At 39.3% G+C, this 17801-nt stretch overlaps 2 protein-coding genes across 2 annotated transcripts in view; one reads left to right on the forward strand and one right to left on the reverse strand.

The window, feature by feature from the left end:
• Positions 1-17801, reverse strand: part of PDGFD (platelet derived growth factor D) — a 232592-nt gene that overhangs the window by 110115 nt on the left and 104676 nt on the right.
• Positions 4337-6276, forward strand: DDI1 (DNA damage inducible 1 homolog 1). Its single transcript, XM_003482610.4, has one exon. The coding sequence runs from the start codon at positions 4966-4968 to the stop codon at positions 6169-6171; it is 1206 nt and encodes a 401-aa protein (XP_003482658.1). The 5' UTR covers positions 4337-4965; the 3' UTR covers positions 6172-6276.

Here is a 17801-nt window from a genome sequence, read left to right on the forward strand (position 1 = left end):
TTGCTGCATGAAGTTTTTATAAAGAAGCAAATTATAAAAGGTATTATTGTGGATTTACTTCAAAAAATAACTTCAGGGTTATTTACTTGGCTGGTATGAAATCAGTGTCATCTTTTCTATTTTCTGGGTATTTAGGCTATACAATGAGAATTGATTTTCTGAGTGATAGCCCTGAGACCTTGCAGGAATCTCACTTATCAAAGAAAGATTCAATTATGTCCCTACATTGTACTTACCAAAGAAGAAAAGTAAGGGAATATACTTCACAAAAACTCCTAAAGAAAAGTTGCAATAACCTTCAGTTACCCAGATTAGTACACCTAGATAATTCATATCTCCCATTTCTAAGTGGTCTGTGCAATAAAGATTTATGGTATAAGAACATTTTACATTTAGGAGTATTTTTTATATACTCCCAATGATCCCTGAGTTTATTAAATAATCAGAAGAGGTTTTTAATTTAAATTTTGAGGTAAGAGAATTATACACATGGTATTTGACTCACTAATAATACTAAAAAAATGAAAGAATCAAAACAATATACAAATTGAAATACTAAACAGGCCCAGGAGGCTGTAGTTGTTGTTTCAGATTCCAGACTGTTTTGCAGCAGAGGTTTAGGGTCTGGATGGCTGACTGGACCAGAGAATACGAAGGCTCCCTGCCAATCCTGCCATCCTGTGATCTATGGAATGATGACAGTTAATTGGCCAGACCTTGAGTCTCTTTTCTTTCAACTGTGTGTCCTCAGTAAAGGGTAAAATAGTAAAAGGCACATAACTGCAAAATGCCACCAAAAGTAAGAATTATAGCAAGATAATAAAGCATACTGTATAAAACTTAATTATATTCAGTAGCAAGGCAAGGGTAATATGAAAAAAAGATGTTGGCTGCTATAAAAATAAAAATCTTGTTCTACAAAAATGTTATCCTCTGCTTAAAAAAACAAAAACCCTAGCATCATCTCCTTAACTTATTAAGTTTTTGAGAACCACTGTCTAAAGCTGGTTGGGGAGGGGTGAAAGGACCACAGAATGCAAACTCTCTGACTTCTCATCTGTTGCTTAGCAGGGTAATTTGCATATGACATGTCTCACATTACAGTTGCTTCCAAATTCAAGAGAAATATTATTATTATAATATTATTATTAGAATCCTGGGCCAGGGATTGAATCCAAGGCACAGCTGAAAGCTGCATCACAGTTGTGGCAACAGACCAGATCCTTTAACCCACTGTCCCAGGCCAGGTGATTGAACCTGCACCTCCACAGGGACCCAAACCACTGCAATCAGATTCTTAATTTACTATACCACAGTGGGAACTCCAGGAAGAACCATCATTGATCTCTGATGAACTCAGCAAGACACTGAGAACCACAGAAGAAATTTATTAATTTAATATCGTTGGGTCAAAAAAAAAAAAAAAAACACGTGAAAAGACATTCAACATCACTAATTATTAGAGAAATGCAAATCAAAACCACTGTGAGGTACCGCCTTACACTGGCCAGAACGGCCATCATCAAAAAGTCTACAAACAATAAATGCTGGAGAGGGTGTGGAAAAAAGGGAAACCTATTACACTGTTGGTGGGAATGTAATTTGGTGCAACTACTGTAGAAAACAGTATGGAGATTCCTCAGAAAACTAAAAACAGAATTACCATTTGAGGCAGCAATCCCACTCCTGGGCATCTATCCAGAGAAAACCATGACTCAAAAAGATACATGTATTCCAATGCTCATTGCAGCACTATACACAATAGCCAAGACATGGAAACAACCTAAATGTCAACAGAGGAGTGGATCAAGAAGATGTGGCACATATACACAATGGAATATTACTCAGCCATTGAAAGGAAAGAAAGAACGGCATTTGCAACAACATGGATGGACCTAGAAATTATCATGCTAAGTGAAGTCAGTCAGACAATGAGACACCAACATCAAATGCTATCACTGACATGTGGAATCTAAAAAATGGACACAATGAACCTCTTTGCAGAACAGATACTGACTCACTGACTTTGAAAATATTATGGTTTCCAAAAGAGACAGGTTGGGAGTTGGGGGGGGATGCACTGAGGGTTTGGGATGGAAATGCTATAAAATTCAGTTGTGATGATTGCTGTACAACTAAAACAATAATAATAATAATAATAATAATAATATTGTTGGGTCAGAGGGCCATCCATCTCTCTAAATAGTGAAAGACACATCTAAATAATTCATACTTTTCTACAGGAATTTTATTTGTTTGTTTGTTTATTATTTTTGTTTGCTTTTTAGGGCCGCACTCATGGCATATGGAGGTTCCCAGGCTAGGGGTCGAATAGGACCCACAGCTGCCAGCCTACATCATAGTCACAGCAACACAAGATCTGAGCCACATCTGTGAACTACACCGCAGCTCACCACAATGCCAGATTCTTAATCCACTGAGGGGGCCTAGGGATAAAACTCCCATCCTCATGGATAATAGTTAGGTTTATTATCACTAAGCCACAATGGGAACTCCTCTACAGGAATTTTACAATGTTAGGTTTTTTCCCCCTAAAATTTTATACAATCCTTATTATGAAGTGCTGCCTTCCCAGTTAAAAGCTCTAAATCAGGCAGTCCTCTTCTTAGCCTTTACTCTGCATCTCCATCCACCATCATCTTTCTAAGTCCAACTCTTTCAGGAAGGCTCCCCTGTCCAATAGCCCTCTTTACATTCTGCATTTGTTCTGCAGATATTATGAACTTCTCTCACATTCTGCCAGCTTCTGTGGTACTTTTTCTAAACCCCAATTTGTGTGTATGTGTGCGTGTGTCCTCTGTTTTTGACTGAACTCCTCCAAGAACACAGCCTATGTTCAACATTATTCATGCCTATCTCAGGAACTCTGCACATGCGTCACACACACTGGGTATTCAGTCAACATTTCCAATATAAATGAGCACGAGTATTAAACATGAAGAAAATTAGAGCAATGAGGGAGATATAGTCTTCTATCTGAGACAAACACATGAGACACAGGCATCTCCCCTCCCCTGCCAAATTCTTTACATAGATGCAAAGCTCTTCTCTAAGTAACAGAGCAGTTCTTCTGACAAAACTTGAAATAAGGAGAGGGGAAGAGGCAGAGGATGTTGACTATCTTTTGGTTCATAAGAAAATACACTTGAGAAGACCCAGCTAGGAAAGCATGACTTATTTACAGGGAAAAACACATTCTGAAATACAAAGAAAAAGAAATGGCGCTCAAAAGATTTCTACTCAATCTCTGTCTTCACTGAAAGACCACTTTACCCTTGCCCTGTGAACCCCCACTCTAATATGGGGCAGGGCTGTGCCTTAGGTTCAGAGGGTGAGATCCATTTGGCCTCCAGAGGGGCATTCATCATACCTTTTCCTACAGAATCGATGTCAAATTGGTCTCCTCAAGGTTCATCTCACTCATCCATTCAAGGTAATGGTCTATTTCTAGCCAGCTGCTCACTTTAGAGCCCCTCTGTGTTTTCCACACAATTCTGCACTCCCCACATCCAACAGGTTAACACACTCTGCCCATTCCACTCACGAAACACTTTCATTCTCCACTGCTTCTTACATTTTCATATTCTAGCAACAGCTCGCTCTTGAGCAACTGGGAAAGCCTCTACCTGGTCCTTCGGCCAAATTGCATATCTTCCAATTGTCATTAGAAATCGTTCTTTAGTCAATTAAGTAAAACAAATAAACATTACAAATACTTGCTTCAAATATTTTCCATTTCCTTTCTTTCCTCTTTTTTTTTTTTTAACCCCTTTTTTGGTGCAGGGTAGAGGATTCTTGCTTCTTAATAAGACTTACATTCCTTGAGCTTATATATATATATGACTCTTTATAAATTGGCTCCAACTTTTTTCCAGCTTCATTTTCTGCCATTTAAACTCATGTACAAATTTCTCCTATTACGTTACATGTCTCACACTGTCTGGAAATAAGAGGCCTGTCATAAAGGCTTTTGCACAAACAATTCTTTTTATCTGGAGTGATTTTTTTCAATGGGAAATGCTCATCCTTCAACATCCACCTGTCTCCTCTTTAGAGAGATGCCCTCTGTTTTGTGGGATTGCTCTGTAGGCTGAACAAGCCTTTGCAAGTGCTTACCTCTAGTATTATGATTTACTTATTTACCATCAGTCCGTCCCTAGCATGTGAGATTCTCAAGGGAAGGCACCAAGTCTAATCTATCTTGTTTCTTTCTTTTTACAGCTGTGCTTGTGGCATATAGAAGTTCCCAGGCTACGGGTCACATTGGTGGTCCATGTCACAGCCACAGCAACACTGGATCTGAGCCACATCTGTGATCTAGGATGTACCTTGTGGGAATGCTGGATCCTTAGCCCACGGAGCAAGGTCAGGGATTGAACCTGCCACGTCACAGACACTATATTGGGTTCTCAACTCACTGAGCCACAATGAGAACTCCATGGTCCATCACACCAAGCACATGGCCTGACAGTTGCCCTGTAGGAAACAAACACTCACAGTTTGGGGGAGAAGTAAATGTACACAGAATACAATTCTCAAATGAACAAAATGAATGTGAGTATGCTGTTTAGGAAGAGCCGAAACGATCTTTTTTCAGACCATGGGTTAAGCAGACCTTGAAGGGCAAGCCTTGGAGCTCACTCGGCTCCAGTGACTTTGTTTCTATGGGCCTGAGCATTCTGAGTTCCAAGCAGCATACATACAAATGGACCTCGGAACACAAAGTGTCCCATCAGGGTTCCATGGGGCCAAGCAGCAGGCACTAAGGCTGGCAGGTGGCCCCCATACCAGAGAGTGGCTGCACCTCTTTGAGAGGTGAATGAACCTAAACGAAGACACCAAGTCCTGAGGGGCAGCCGAGCCATCCACGGAGACCAGCTCCTAACAGTCAGCCAGGGAGCAACCCGATGCCCTGTGCCCATCTGGCCCTCCCGGGCCCATGCCATGCTGCTCACTGTGTACTGTGTGCGGAAGGACCTCTCTGAGGCCACCTTCTCCCTCCAGGTCAGCCCTGACTTTGAGCTGCACAACTTCCGTGTCCTCTGTGAGCTCGAGTCTGGCATTCCTGCCGAGGAAATTCAGATTGTCTACATGGAGCGACTCCTTGGCGACGACCACTATTCCCTGGGCTCCTATGGCCTCAAAGACGGCGACGTCGTCGTCTTACTTCAGAAGGAGAATGTGGGGTCCCGGGCTCCGGGACGGACATCCAGCCTGCCTCAGAGAGATTTCCCCGGGACAGCCGTGCCCGGGACGTCCAGCTCCCGGCACCAGCATCAGCACCAGCACCAGCGCACACAGTCGGTCCAGCAGTCCCGTGGCATGGGCTCCGGAGAGAAGATGAGCTCTGCCCAAGGACTGGACAGCCCCGCCCTGATCCGAAGCATGCTGCTCTCCAACCCCCATGACCTGTCCCTGCTGAAGGAACGCAACCCCGCCTTGGCTGAAGCCCTGCTCAGTGGAAACCTAGAGACCTTTTCCCAGGTCCTGATGGAGCAGCAAAGGGAAAGGGTCCTGAGGGAGCAAGAGAGATTTCGCCTCTACTCGGCTGACCCATTTGATTTGGAAGCTCAGGCCAAAATAGAGGAAGAGATCCGGCAGCAGAACATTGAGGAAAACATGAACATCGCTATGGAAGAGGCCCCTGAGAGTTTCGGACAAGTGGCCATGCTCTACATCAACTGCAAAGTGAACGGACATCCTTTGAAGGCTTTTGTTGACTCAGGTGCCCAGATGACCATTATGAGCCAAGCCTGTGCTGAGAGATGTAATATCATTCGGCTGGTGGACAGAAGATGGGCTGGGATTGCCAAAGGTGTGGGTACACAGAGAATTATTGGCCGAGTTCACCTAGCTCAGATTCAAATCGAAGGTGATTTCTTACAATGTTCTTTCTCTATACTCGAGGAGCAGCCCATGGACATGCTTCTAGGGCTAGATATGCTCAGGAGACATCAATGTTCCATCGACCTGAAGAAAAACGTGCTGGTGATCGGCACGACTGGCACACAGACTTACTTTCTTCCTGAGGGAGAGTTACCTCCGTGCGCTAAGTTGGTAAGTGGAACTGGACAAGACGAGTCTTCAGACAAGGAAGTAGCAGATACTATTAAACATTCAGTCATGAATTCGGGACGAAAAAAGCATTGAAACAGCTTAGAACTATGTCATCACCTTGAGGGAGGCTCAGGTCTCGGGAAATTATAAGACATGAGCTCACTGGCAATGTAATCATTAAAAACATCAGACAACTAACCCTGGCCTTGGGACTAAGTTCTCAGAGCTGTTATTCTGTAAATTGTGCTTGCCTGGTCTTGGCTCCTCCATTCCCTTTTCCAAAAATCACTGAACCTTATCTTGGGAAGGCTCTGGAGGCTCCAACTGATTTCCAGATAATCCATGAAAGGAAAATGGCCTCTTTAAAGACCCTGTCCTGTGAGATCATAGGGTGTCTGGTCCAAACCTGTTGTTATTTTGCAAAATTCCCTGGAAAAAGCCACTGCTGCCAAGGCTAAAATGCACCTACACAAAATTATTTTAAAGCAACACTAACAATTGTTTCTACTCAGATAAATGTTTATTTTCACAGATTTTGTTTTCTTCGGGAAAGATAATAGAAATGGCTGGTACTCCTGAGCTGAGTAATACTTACACATGTGCATTTGGGGCAGCAGAGGGCCAATTTCCTCACCTCTACATCTTCCCTTCCCCTGCACTCCTGTGGAGTCATGCTCCTTGCAATTCATTCCTGAAGGCTATCTCTGCCATATGTGAGAAAGTAAATTTTTTTTCTCTGAGGATGTCCTAAAATATTTTCCTCTGCATTCAAAGAAACTCTGGTTGTAAAACAAAGGCAATCAAGCAGAATTTTTTTTTTTTTTAATGATCATGCTTCTTGGGAGCCTAGTGGTTGCACTGTGGGAGGTAGGGAAGGCAGTATGGTCCAGGTCCCCTAATACTCTTTCAGGTCTGATTTATATATTGAGCTGTTAATATAAATATAAATATTGTTTGAACACTTTTATTTATTTTTAAATTTTATTGGAGTATAGTTGACTTACAATATTGTATTAATTTCAGGTGTAGAGCAAAATGAGTCGGCCATACATACATATATATCCATTCTTTTTTTTTCCCATATAGGTTTTGGGAAATACAACCTTTACAAACTATTGAGCAGATTTCCCTGGTCTGTACAGTAGGTTCCCATCAATCCTCTCTTTTATGCAGTGGTGTGTATATGCTACTCCCATCCTTCCAATTCTCGCCCTGGTTTCCCCATGGAAACCATAAGGTTGCATTTGAAATCTGCGAATCTGTTTCTGTGTTTGAACACTTTGAAAATAACATTTGAAAGTTCCTGAATGAGCTCTCTAAGGCCCCATTCAGCTCCATGGTCCATTTTGACAAAGCTACTCTCCATTACTTCTGAGAGTGGGAGATGGAAGATCCCAAACTTACTTATAATCCATGGTTAAATTACCTGAGAGAAAAGGTTCAGCTGTCTGAGGACACAGGAATCAGAGAAAATGTCTCAGGGCTGTAATCCATCAAGATGAGTATTAGAACACTGGATTCTAAGTCAAAAAATGCATGTTCTGATATTAACTCTATATTAGGCAAATCAGTACACATATCATACAACTCAAATTTCTCATCTATAAAGTGTTGCAGAGGAGAGAGCCATTTTCAGATATAAGACTACCTTATGAACTAAGGTATCTGTTTTCCTGAAAAGATTTAGAGCCACTCAAAGCATTCCCAAAGGCTACAGAAAGAAAAAGAAAAAAAAAAAATTCTCCCCTATAATTACCATGTCCCTTTCTTGGCCTGCTCCCAGGTAAGACTAATCATCATATTTCTATAGAGCCACCTCTTCCCTCCCAGCCATCATCAGTTCACCTCCCAGTCCTTCTTCCTTAAAGGTGTTCTTATGCTCGTATCACTCCCCCAAACTTGTCTAGGTTTGCACCAATGCTTACTTTGCTCTTATCCATTAAAGGTACTAAAAATGACCAATGAGCAGACTTCTTTTCTACTTTTGTTTCTACTTAAGTATTCTGGACAAAAGTAATTGACAAAACAAAGGAAGAAATTCAGAGTAAAGCCAAGGATAAGCAATTAAATAACTGTGAAAGATGGGAACTGACCTGAAAACTGCATGGGTTCCTTCACAGATAAAAATAAGCAAACCCACTAGTATTTTCTGCTGGACTCAGCTTTCAGGTCCATTTATGCAAAAATCATATCGCATTTGCATATGTCACATCGGGCTCCTCATCATAAAAGTGCAATATATGGTGTATCAGGATATCTAACCCATAAAAGCCAATCAAAAATCACCGAATCTTTAAACTAAAAAGACAGTTCACATGATATCAGATATGACCACACTCATTCTCTCTTCTCAGAGGAGCATCACTTCTAACGTAGCTATGGTGTTTCAGGACCAGACTCAGATATAATTCTTTGTTTGTTATTTTGAATTAAACTCTATTCTTTCAGAACATCTAATAAGTTGGCCTTCATTCTTCCTCTTGTCAAGAACACAAATTAATTTCTCTGGCATAAGACAATTCTTTTAATAAGTGAAATCAATGTCATCTCAACTACAGTCTCTTTTGCAGGCTTTCACCAGGTTATTTAACTGTTCCTCACTGGACAAGTTTGGAAACACCTAAAAAAATTCTGTCATGTCCCTTTGGACATATTCCAGCTTCTAAAAATGTCACTTTGAGGGAATGGATTGGCAAATCAAAAATACTTAAAAGGCAACATATGCATGTCTATTATGTAAATCAGGTGATACGTAAAATTTAAAGTACCTTACATATGGAGTTCCCGTCCTGGCTCGTGGCTCAGTGGAAATGAATCTGACTAGCATCCATAAGAATGCAGGTTCAATCCCTGGCCTCACTCAGTGGGTTAAGGATCTGACATTGCCCTGAGCTATGGTGTAGGTCGCAGACGCGCTGCTGTGGCTGTGGTGTAGGCCAGCGGCTACAGCTTGGATTTGACCCATAGCCTGGCAACCTCCTCATACTGCCAGTGCGGCCCTAAAAAAAGAAAAATAAATAAGTAAATAAAGTACCTTACATATTCTAGTAACAGGTCCTCAGACTGCACCTTCAAAAAAATACCATTAATTGTATCTTACAGATGAGAAATTCAAGGCTCACAACTACTATGAAACATTCAAATATCCAAAGCATACTATCATTTAAGCTTTTTTTCCCACAACAATCTACATTTAAATTATGACCCAGTGGGTTTTTGTTGACATATATAATCACCTTATTATTATTATTACTTTTTTATAATTTATTTTTTTTCCCACTGTACAGCAAGGGGATCAAGTTATCCTTACATGTATACATTTTTTCCCCCACCCTTTGTTCTGTTGCAGTATGAGTATCTAGACATAGTTCTCAATGCTACTCAGCAGGATCTCCTTATAAATCTATTCTAGGTTGTGTCTGATAAGCCCAAGCTCCCTATCTCTCCCACTCCCCCCTCTCCCATCAGGCAGCCACAAGTCTATTTACCAAGTCCATGATTTTCTTTTCTGTGGAGATGTTCATTTGTGCTGGATATTAGATTCCAGTTATAAGTGATATCATATGGTATTTGTACGACCCAGTGTTATATCACACACACACAGGCACAAATACATCTATCTCTGAAACAAAGATTCTTAAAGTAAAATGAAATGTTTTATCCTTCTTAGTCGATTTCTTTAAAAATTATATTTTATTATTTTAAAAATACTTTAGATGTGTCCTACTAACTGTACTCAAGGTATTCTGACCCACAATTTTGAAAGAAACTGATGACCTCCCAAACTGCCCAATTTAAATCTTTTTCATTTAAAATTCCACATTCTTTCTAATATGTAACCCTCTTTTATCTGACACATTTTAAGTCTAGATATGGAACGAAGCTATTATAAAGTTTCATTTTATGGAGAATGGAGACTACCAAAACACTACCAGTAAAAACAGCAACCAAGTAGCAGTAATCAGAATACTTTCAACAATTATTTATTGAACACCCATGAAATAAGCACTGAGCCAGGTTTTTAGAAGCATGAAAATGAATAAGATACAGTTCCAGATCTCAAGGTGACTACAACTTGGAAGGGGTAGGAGACTGTCTTGTAATTAGCTAAGAACAAACAAGGAAGATATACAATCAGTACCATGTTGATGCAAATGAAGGAATTAATTTTAATTGGGGAGTTATTTTTAAAATAAAAGTAAAATAAAATAAATAAGCAAGCCAGTAAAATGTACTTTCAATATGTCTAAAATGGCCATTACTGATGCTAGAAAAAACAAACATATATTCCTCCTAAAATTCTGGTAGCTAATATACAACTTATCTACCCTTGGGAATCTATTACCTGAAAAATGATGAAAAATTCATTTTCTATCTCCTCATTAGAAATCATGATAAAGTAAACTAGATGATGAAACAGACCTAACCTGTTTAAAATAACAAGCCACTTTAAAATTCCATCAAATCCTTGCTTTCATCAATACCCACTGAACCCATCTTACCTGAAAGAAAATCACTATTGTGGGAGTTCCCATCGTGGCTCAGTGGAAACAAATTTGACTAGCATCCATGAGGATGTGGGTTTGATCCCTGGCCTCACGCAGTGGGTTAAAGATTCGGCGTTGTCATGATCTTGGTGTAGGTTGCAGACATGGCTCAGATCTGGAGTTGCTGTGGCTGTGGCACAGGACAGCAGCTGTAGTTCCAATTCAACCCCTAACCTGGGAACCTCCACATGCCATGAGTGCGGCTCTAAAAAGACAAAAAAAAAAAAAAAATCACTATTGTTAATAAGCATGCATTTGAAGATTATAACAATGCATTCTGCCACAGTAAACTGGAGGACTGATAATATTTGAGATTAATTGAGTATATATGCATATAATCCTGCCATATTTCTTAAAATACCAGGTTATAAAATTTCTCTTGCTTCTAGAAGAAAATCTGCTCCCCCAGAGAAAAAGGCAAATGGCTATCTGCATGTATGATTTCATTTTTTACTGTGGGTACACAGTGTTGCATTTTAAAAGAGAACATTGTACTTATTTAAGAAGGTCATTTGCTGACTTCCAACATTCCATAAAGAAACATTAGTAAATGATGAGAAAGTCACCTGGAATTCACACAAAGAAACTGCGGATGAAGATATTAATCAATGCTAACATTTACAGTTATTCTTTAAGATGAACAAGAGCCTAGAAAACCAAAGAAGAGGAACCAAGTAACCATAAATAAAGGAGGAAGAAGAGAAAAATATCATAAAAGTCTAGGTTACTCTTAACTAATTCTCTCTTGGTTTTATAAAGTGGGTGGGGCCCAGAATAAGACTGAGGATTGGCTATCCTTCCACAATACTGCCCCCATCACTGGCAAGTTATCTAAAAATGAAAATAATTTCACATCAGAGCCTGAGTCAACCTTGCTTTTGAACCCCACCTTGTTTGCATGTTTCAGTTCCTGTTAGAATCTCAGAATTTCTAAGGGTCTGTTATCAGAAAATCAGGGCTTAAGGTTCTGCTTTGTCCTCTGTGCACTTAACAGACTATCAAGATGGGTACACCTGGGGCAGTTTTGTCTCTTATTACTGCACTGAATATTTTCTTTTAGTTTTTCTTTTCTATCTTTTTACAGCTGCACCCGTGGCATATGGAAGTTCCCAGGTGAAGAGTTGATTTGGAGCTACAGCTGCAGGCTACACCACAGCCACAGCAACAACAGATCTGAGCCCCATCTGAGACCTACACCACAGCTTGCAGTAATGCTGGATCTTTAACCCACTGAGAAAGGCTGGGGATCAAATTCACATTCTCACAGAGACTAGCTGGGTTCTTAACCCTCTAAGCCACAATGGGAACTCACTGAATGTTTTCTGATGATTGCTGCTGCTGCTTCTTCCTCATTTCCCACCCCCACCCCCCGTTTTTCCCCTCCTTTGGAGAAAGACTTTTATGACTCCAGCTTTTCCATATTTTAATGAATAAGGCTTATTTAAAGAACATCATTAGAAAAGTCACAAGGTAATTTCCTCCTATGTTAAAGTCCATGGGTTGTGCTCCAGAAAAGGGTGAAGTGTGTATTTTCATACTGTTGATGTATTGCTGCTGTGTCCAAGTAAAATGAATGACAATTACCAACATAAGCATATTCTAGGTAAAATAATCACTTAAATCCATCAAATTCTTACCTTACAACATCAATCACCACACTAAAATCATATTCTACTGGCACTTTACTATGAGGGCCCCTTGAGATGAAGAGAAAAATTAATTCAAAATTACATTAATCTACATACCCTCCCTTTGAAACTCATATCATGTTTAGGGATTAAATTAGTTTATCCATCAAAAAGTATCAGTGTTTTGCATTCACAGATGTCACTAAAAATTCAATATACTTTTTCAAGAGTCTTGTCATTGTCCTATATCATTCAGAGAGACAAGGAAATGAAAGTTACACTATTAGCCTTTAAAAATCTTAAAAGTCCATTTTTTTTTTTTTTTTTTTTTTTTGTCGTCTTCGCTATTTCTTAGGCCGCTCCCGCAGCATATGGAGATTCCCAGGCTAGGGGTCGAATCGGAGCTGTAGCCACCGGCCTACGCCAGAGCCACAGCAACGCGGGATCCGAGCCGCGTCTGCAACCTACACCACAGCTCACGGCAACGCCGGATCGTTAACCCACTGGGCAAGGGCAGGGACCGAACCCGCAACCTCATGGTTCCTAGTCGGATTCGTTAACCACTGAGCCATGACGGGAACTCCTTAAAAGTCCATTTAAAGGAACTAGGAAAATACAAATAATTCAGAAATAATATTTAATTTAGTGCTGAATCATGAAATACATTATATGAGGGGAATGAACTCTGATCTTTATTTGTGATGCTTACAACAAGGCAGGCCCTACTGGACAAAATTTTACTGAGCACCTACTCTGTGTCAGGCATCATTTTAGACACTGGATTTCTTTGATGCAGGAAGAATCTTCTGATGCTCAACTAATACTCTGAAATGCAGTTTAGAATATAAGAGATTATTCCACATCCTCAAAGATGAATCATTTACGGTCCCTTTGAAATGACCCAACTAACACAGCAACACGAGTTAGGCTACAGCTGATTTTCAGGCTAAACTTGAAGTTTGTTTCTGCCTTGACCCACAGTTGCACTGGGCCTCACTTGCTTCCTAGTATGGGCTTAATCTTGGAGCATGGTTCTGCAACTGTAAACAAACACTTTTCTCAAAGAGGTTGGGAGGGGATTGTTAAACAATGGATGACAACCAACACAGGCAGAAGAAATTAACAATCAGAGATGAAGCAATTTTGTGGAATGTTTGTGGCATATTTAATTTCCAGGGAATAAAAGAACAGGGGACCTCATGGACAATGAGATACCAACTGGATGACAATTAAATAAAATTTTAGGCATTTAGAAAACCTAGAATGGGGCCCCAAATTACTAACAAAAATCTAATAAGTGCTTAGATTTTCTGGAGTGATTCTAATCTTGTTCATAATTACATGTTTAGTCTTTAGTATTTTATGTGAAGCAAAGAGTACCTGCTTAATACATACATATTACTTGAATAAATAGACAAAGTTCCATCATTATTAAGCTGACATAAGGAAAGTATGACTTTTTACTTAACTTAGTCTTTATATGAAAATATGTAAAGCAACACTAAATCATATTGAGACAGTAAGATTATCTTTGTATAAGTGGAATAAATAGGTTCTGGGTAAACAGCATGGCTGATGTTGATATGTATTGATTTAAGTGTAAGTGATTCAAGAAACAAAACCTTAACATGGGTTTTTACTCTGGTAAAGCTGCCAACTGTTCCACACTCAGGGCAATTTAATTAGCATTTGCACTAGCCAAATCATCCCAGTTTGCCTGGGACTGTCCTTGTTTTAAAACTGGTAGCTCTGGGGAGTTCCCATTGTGGCTCAGTGGAAATGAATCTGACTAGCATCCCTGAGGATGCAGATTCCACCCTTGGCTTTGCTCAGTGGGTTAAGGATCCGGCATTGCCATGAGCTGTGGCATAGGTCACAGATGTGGCTTGGATCTGGCGAGCTGTGGCTGTGGTACAGACCAGAGGCTACAGCTCCGATTGGACCACTAGCCTGGGAACCTCCTTATGCCATGGATGCAGCCCTAAAAAGACAAAAACAAACACTCACACACAAAAACACCCCAAAAAAGGTAGCTCTGGACTTTCCACTCTGGCTCAGGACACTGAGGACCTGATGTTGTCTCTGTGAGGATGCGGGTTCAATCCCTAGCCTCACTCAATGCGTTAAGGATCCGACATTGCCATAAGCTGTGGTATAGGTTGCAGACATGGCTCGGATCCAGTGTTCTTGTGGCTGTGGTGCAGGCTCCTATTTGACCTCTAGTCTGGGAACTTCCATATGCTGCAAGTGCAGCTATAGAAAGAAAACAAAACAAAACCCAGAAATGATAGCTCAGCATCTTAGCAATTTCCTCAGTCCCAGGCAAACCAGAAAAGTTGGTTACCCTGTAAGTGCTGCAAGTGTATTTTTCACTTCAAGCCCATGAGTACTCTCTGGGCACCTCCAAACAAGCTTCACATTTAATAGGCCTGAATGACCATGGTTCCATGTTTTTAGTATGTGTCCAAATGTTAAAAGTAGAATGTCCTAACCTATTTTGTATAGGAGAAATAACCTTATTTAACTCATTCATTGAGTACTTCTGGACTGGAAAGTTAATCATTTAAAAGTTATAAGAAAATCACATTTTAAAAAGAAATACTAAAAGAATTTAATGGAAAAAAAAACCCTATAATTTCTTTCCAGAAAATCCACAGTATAACTGGAGTCCATAAAATTTCTTTAATTTTCAAGCCACCTTGTAAGCGGTATATACCTATACAACTAAAAAAAAAATTAAATGAGTAGAAATTAACATCTGAATAGGGAAGAATATGAAAATCAAAATAAATATTTAAATTATCTATGAACTTAGATTATCCTAAAAAAGCGCTGATGAAACAAAATTATACCTTTTTTTTATACTTAGAGTAAAGAGAGTGATTGACTTAAGTCTAAATCTCAAAGTAAATCCTAGAGTTTGAGTTTTTAAGGGGATATTTGAACAAAGAAGCAGAAAAGACTTCAAAAAGAAGCACAAAAGTTAATGATGCTACCTTCACATTTATTTTAAACTGTCCCAGAGCAACGGAAGGTCAATGCATGGGGTGGAAGGCAGATCTTTGCAGTGGGGAGAATAAAAGACAAGCATATTTTGGATAAAGAGCTGTGTTTACAGACTGTAGAAATGCCTAGAAGAAGAAGCTTTGCTGACTCTTTCGTGGGGGAGAGGACAAAGCATGGAGGGCGCATAATTCTGCAACAGAAAGCTATGCAGAATCAAAGAGGTAGGAGGTAAGAAGAGGGAGAAATGACCAGATTATGATGTTGCCATGGAAGCAAAAGTCTGAGAAGGCTCTAAGGAAAAACAGGTCAACCACTAACATCCAGTGTACCAAATAATTTGAAGAAAAGCAAAAGGAGACCTTTACCTTTGCCGCTGGAAGGACAATACAACCTGTTATGAGGGTAGCTTCACAGAATTGAGGGGGGGCAGCACACAGAAGTTGATGGCATCAGTGGAATATCAGAAACATATACAAGGCAACTTTTGCTATCCGTTGAACCAGTTCAACTGTTTAATAACTTCCCTTCTAGCCCTATTATCAAGAATTTAGAAATGAATAATATTTAAAAATTTACATAAATATACTAAAACCAGTGCTTTAAGCTTCATTCTATCAGAAATAATTGTGTAACATTAAAGCAACAGATGGGCAGTTAGAATAAAACAGAAACAAAACATTCTCAGTTCAAACACAGCTAACTGCCACCACTTGGTCTCCAAAGCAGGAACTGACAGAAAACAATCTCATTAATATTCCATAAGCTATAGGAATTTGTGTGACCATATGGCAAGGTTTTCACTGTCGAAGTCTCATTATATAATGATTCTTAAGTGTCTGGTCTGAAAGTGTCTTCATTAATACAAGAAACTAAAACAGTACTTGCCTTTTCTCTAGACAATCTGTTTAAGTTTTATGAAAAATGCAAAAACATTTCCATACTATCCAACTATTCTCAGTGATCCAGGTTAACTAATTTTTAAAAAATAATTTAGCAAAATTTCCAAAGAACAGCGAGTATAAACTATTAAATGCTTTCTTCCTTAAACATATTTATGGTTGTAGCTAAGTGCTATAAAGGCACATGTGGAAGTTTCAAATTTCCATTTGCACTATAACTTTCTATGGTTTTGTGAGGTCTAAAAGCCTTAGCAGCCAAGCAAATCAATGAGTTTAAGTTTTACGGGAAATTCAGAGAATAGGTCTGTGATTCAGTATCCTTTGGTTGAGATGCCATGAAGAACAGATGAAAGGGACTGGTGAGATTAGATGCTTTATGCTCATTATGTTTATTTATAGTTGGGCACATTGGTTCTAGGACATAGCTAAGGCAAATCTATTGGTTTGATAGCGTTTAAGAAGCACTGACTTATTTCAGTTTATCAAGATACAAATTAAGCACACATTTCTGAGAGGACTACAGAAATTCCTGGACTCTATACGTAATGTCTCATCAATGAAAACCTGGGACTATTTCTCTTATAGGAACATTTGCTGAATTATATTTAGCTGTATTTTAATAACTTTACTTGATACTCTACAAAGCACAGGCATTCAACAGCTCTATTTCTAGGATACCCTGCCTTCATCTCGAGGGTAACTTACTGACCCAGATGAATCTGGCCAACTAAGTAGAAAGAAAAATACAACTCTAAATAGAAATATTAAGGGACAAATTGCCTGAGAACATTAAAAATATTACAGGAGTAAAAGGCAAAGCTAAACATTAGAACTCTGATTCTAATTCTATCACTCAATTATTTTTCTGCTGCCTTCTTCCTTGAATGGGCAAAGCTTGTACTTTTAACACATTTCTCCCTGTTTCATCCCCTAATTCACCTGGAGCATTTTATACCTTCCCGTTTTCCCTATGGTGTCCATGTAAACAGAAACCAGACTAAATGAGAGGTCACCAAAACCCTACTGATAGCTTGGCAGATGTGTGTTTATTTTACAAGCATTTTAAGTCCCTTTTAGCTCCTGAAAGACTATCCTTGGCTATTGATATAGGCTATTCTCAAAGCTACCTTGTTTTCAGGCCATACAAATATAGTCTGAGAGTACGCTGAGTCCAATTAGATGCAAGTTATTCACTTGTTCATTCAACACTAGATATCGAGAACAAATGATGAAACTAGGTACTGTCATTGCTTCAGGAGTTAGAAAAATAGTGGTATGAAAAAGTGACAAGTAGTTGTCTTCTTGAAGCTTATTTTCCAGTGGAAGTTTCAAACAATAATAAAAAATAACAACGATAATACCTATCATTTACATAGCACTTACTAGGTGAGTCATTTATTTGAAACATGTTATACATTTTGACTCATTTTATCTTTATAACAATCTCTAAGTTGTAAAAACCTTTAAAATCTTCATTTTAAAGGTTTAGGACACTGAGGAAAAGAGAGGTTAAGTAGTCCAAGGTCGTGGAGTTAAAAAGTGGCAATATCTAGGAATTTGGGATCCAGAGTCTATGTATTTCATCATTCTATAACATTCACTCTCAAGAAGAAAATAAAAATACATAATGTCAAGCAGAGATA

The sequence above is a fragment of the Sus scrofa genome, chromosome 9 (genome assembly GCF_000003025.6).
Source record: "Sus scrofa isolate TJ Tabasco breed Duroc chromosome 9, Sscrofa11.1, whole genome shotgun sequence".
Classification (NCBI taxonomy): domain Eukaryota; kingdom Metazoa; phylum Chordata; class Mammalia; order Artiodactyla; family Suidae; genus Sus; species Sus scrofa.

Excerpts from the sequence above, each read along its gene's own strand:
- DDI1 (XM_003482610.4), top strand. The coding sequence starts at position 4,966 with ATGCTGCTCACTGTGTACTGTGTGCGGAAGGACCTCTCTGAGGCCACC.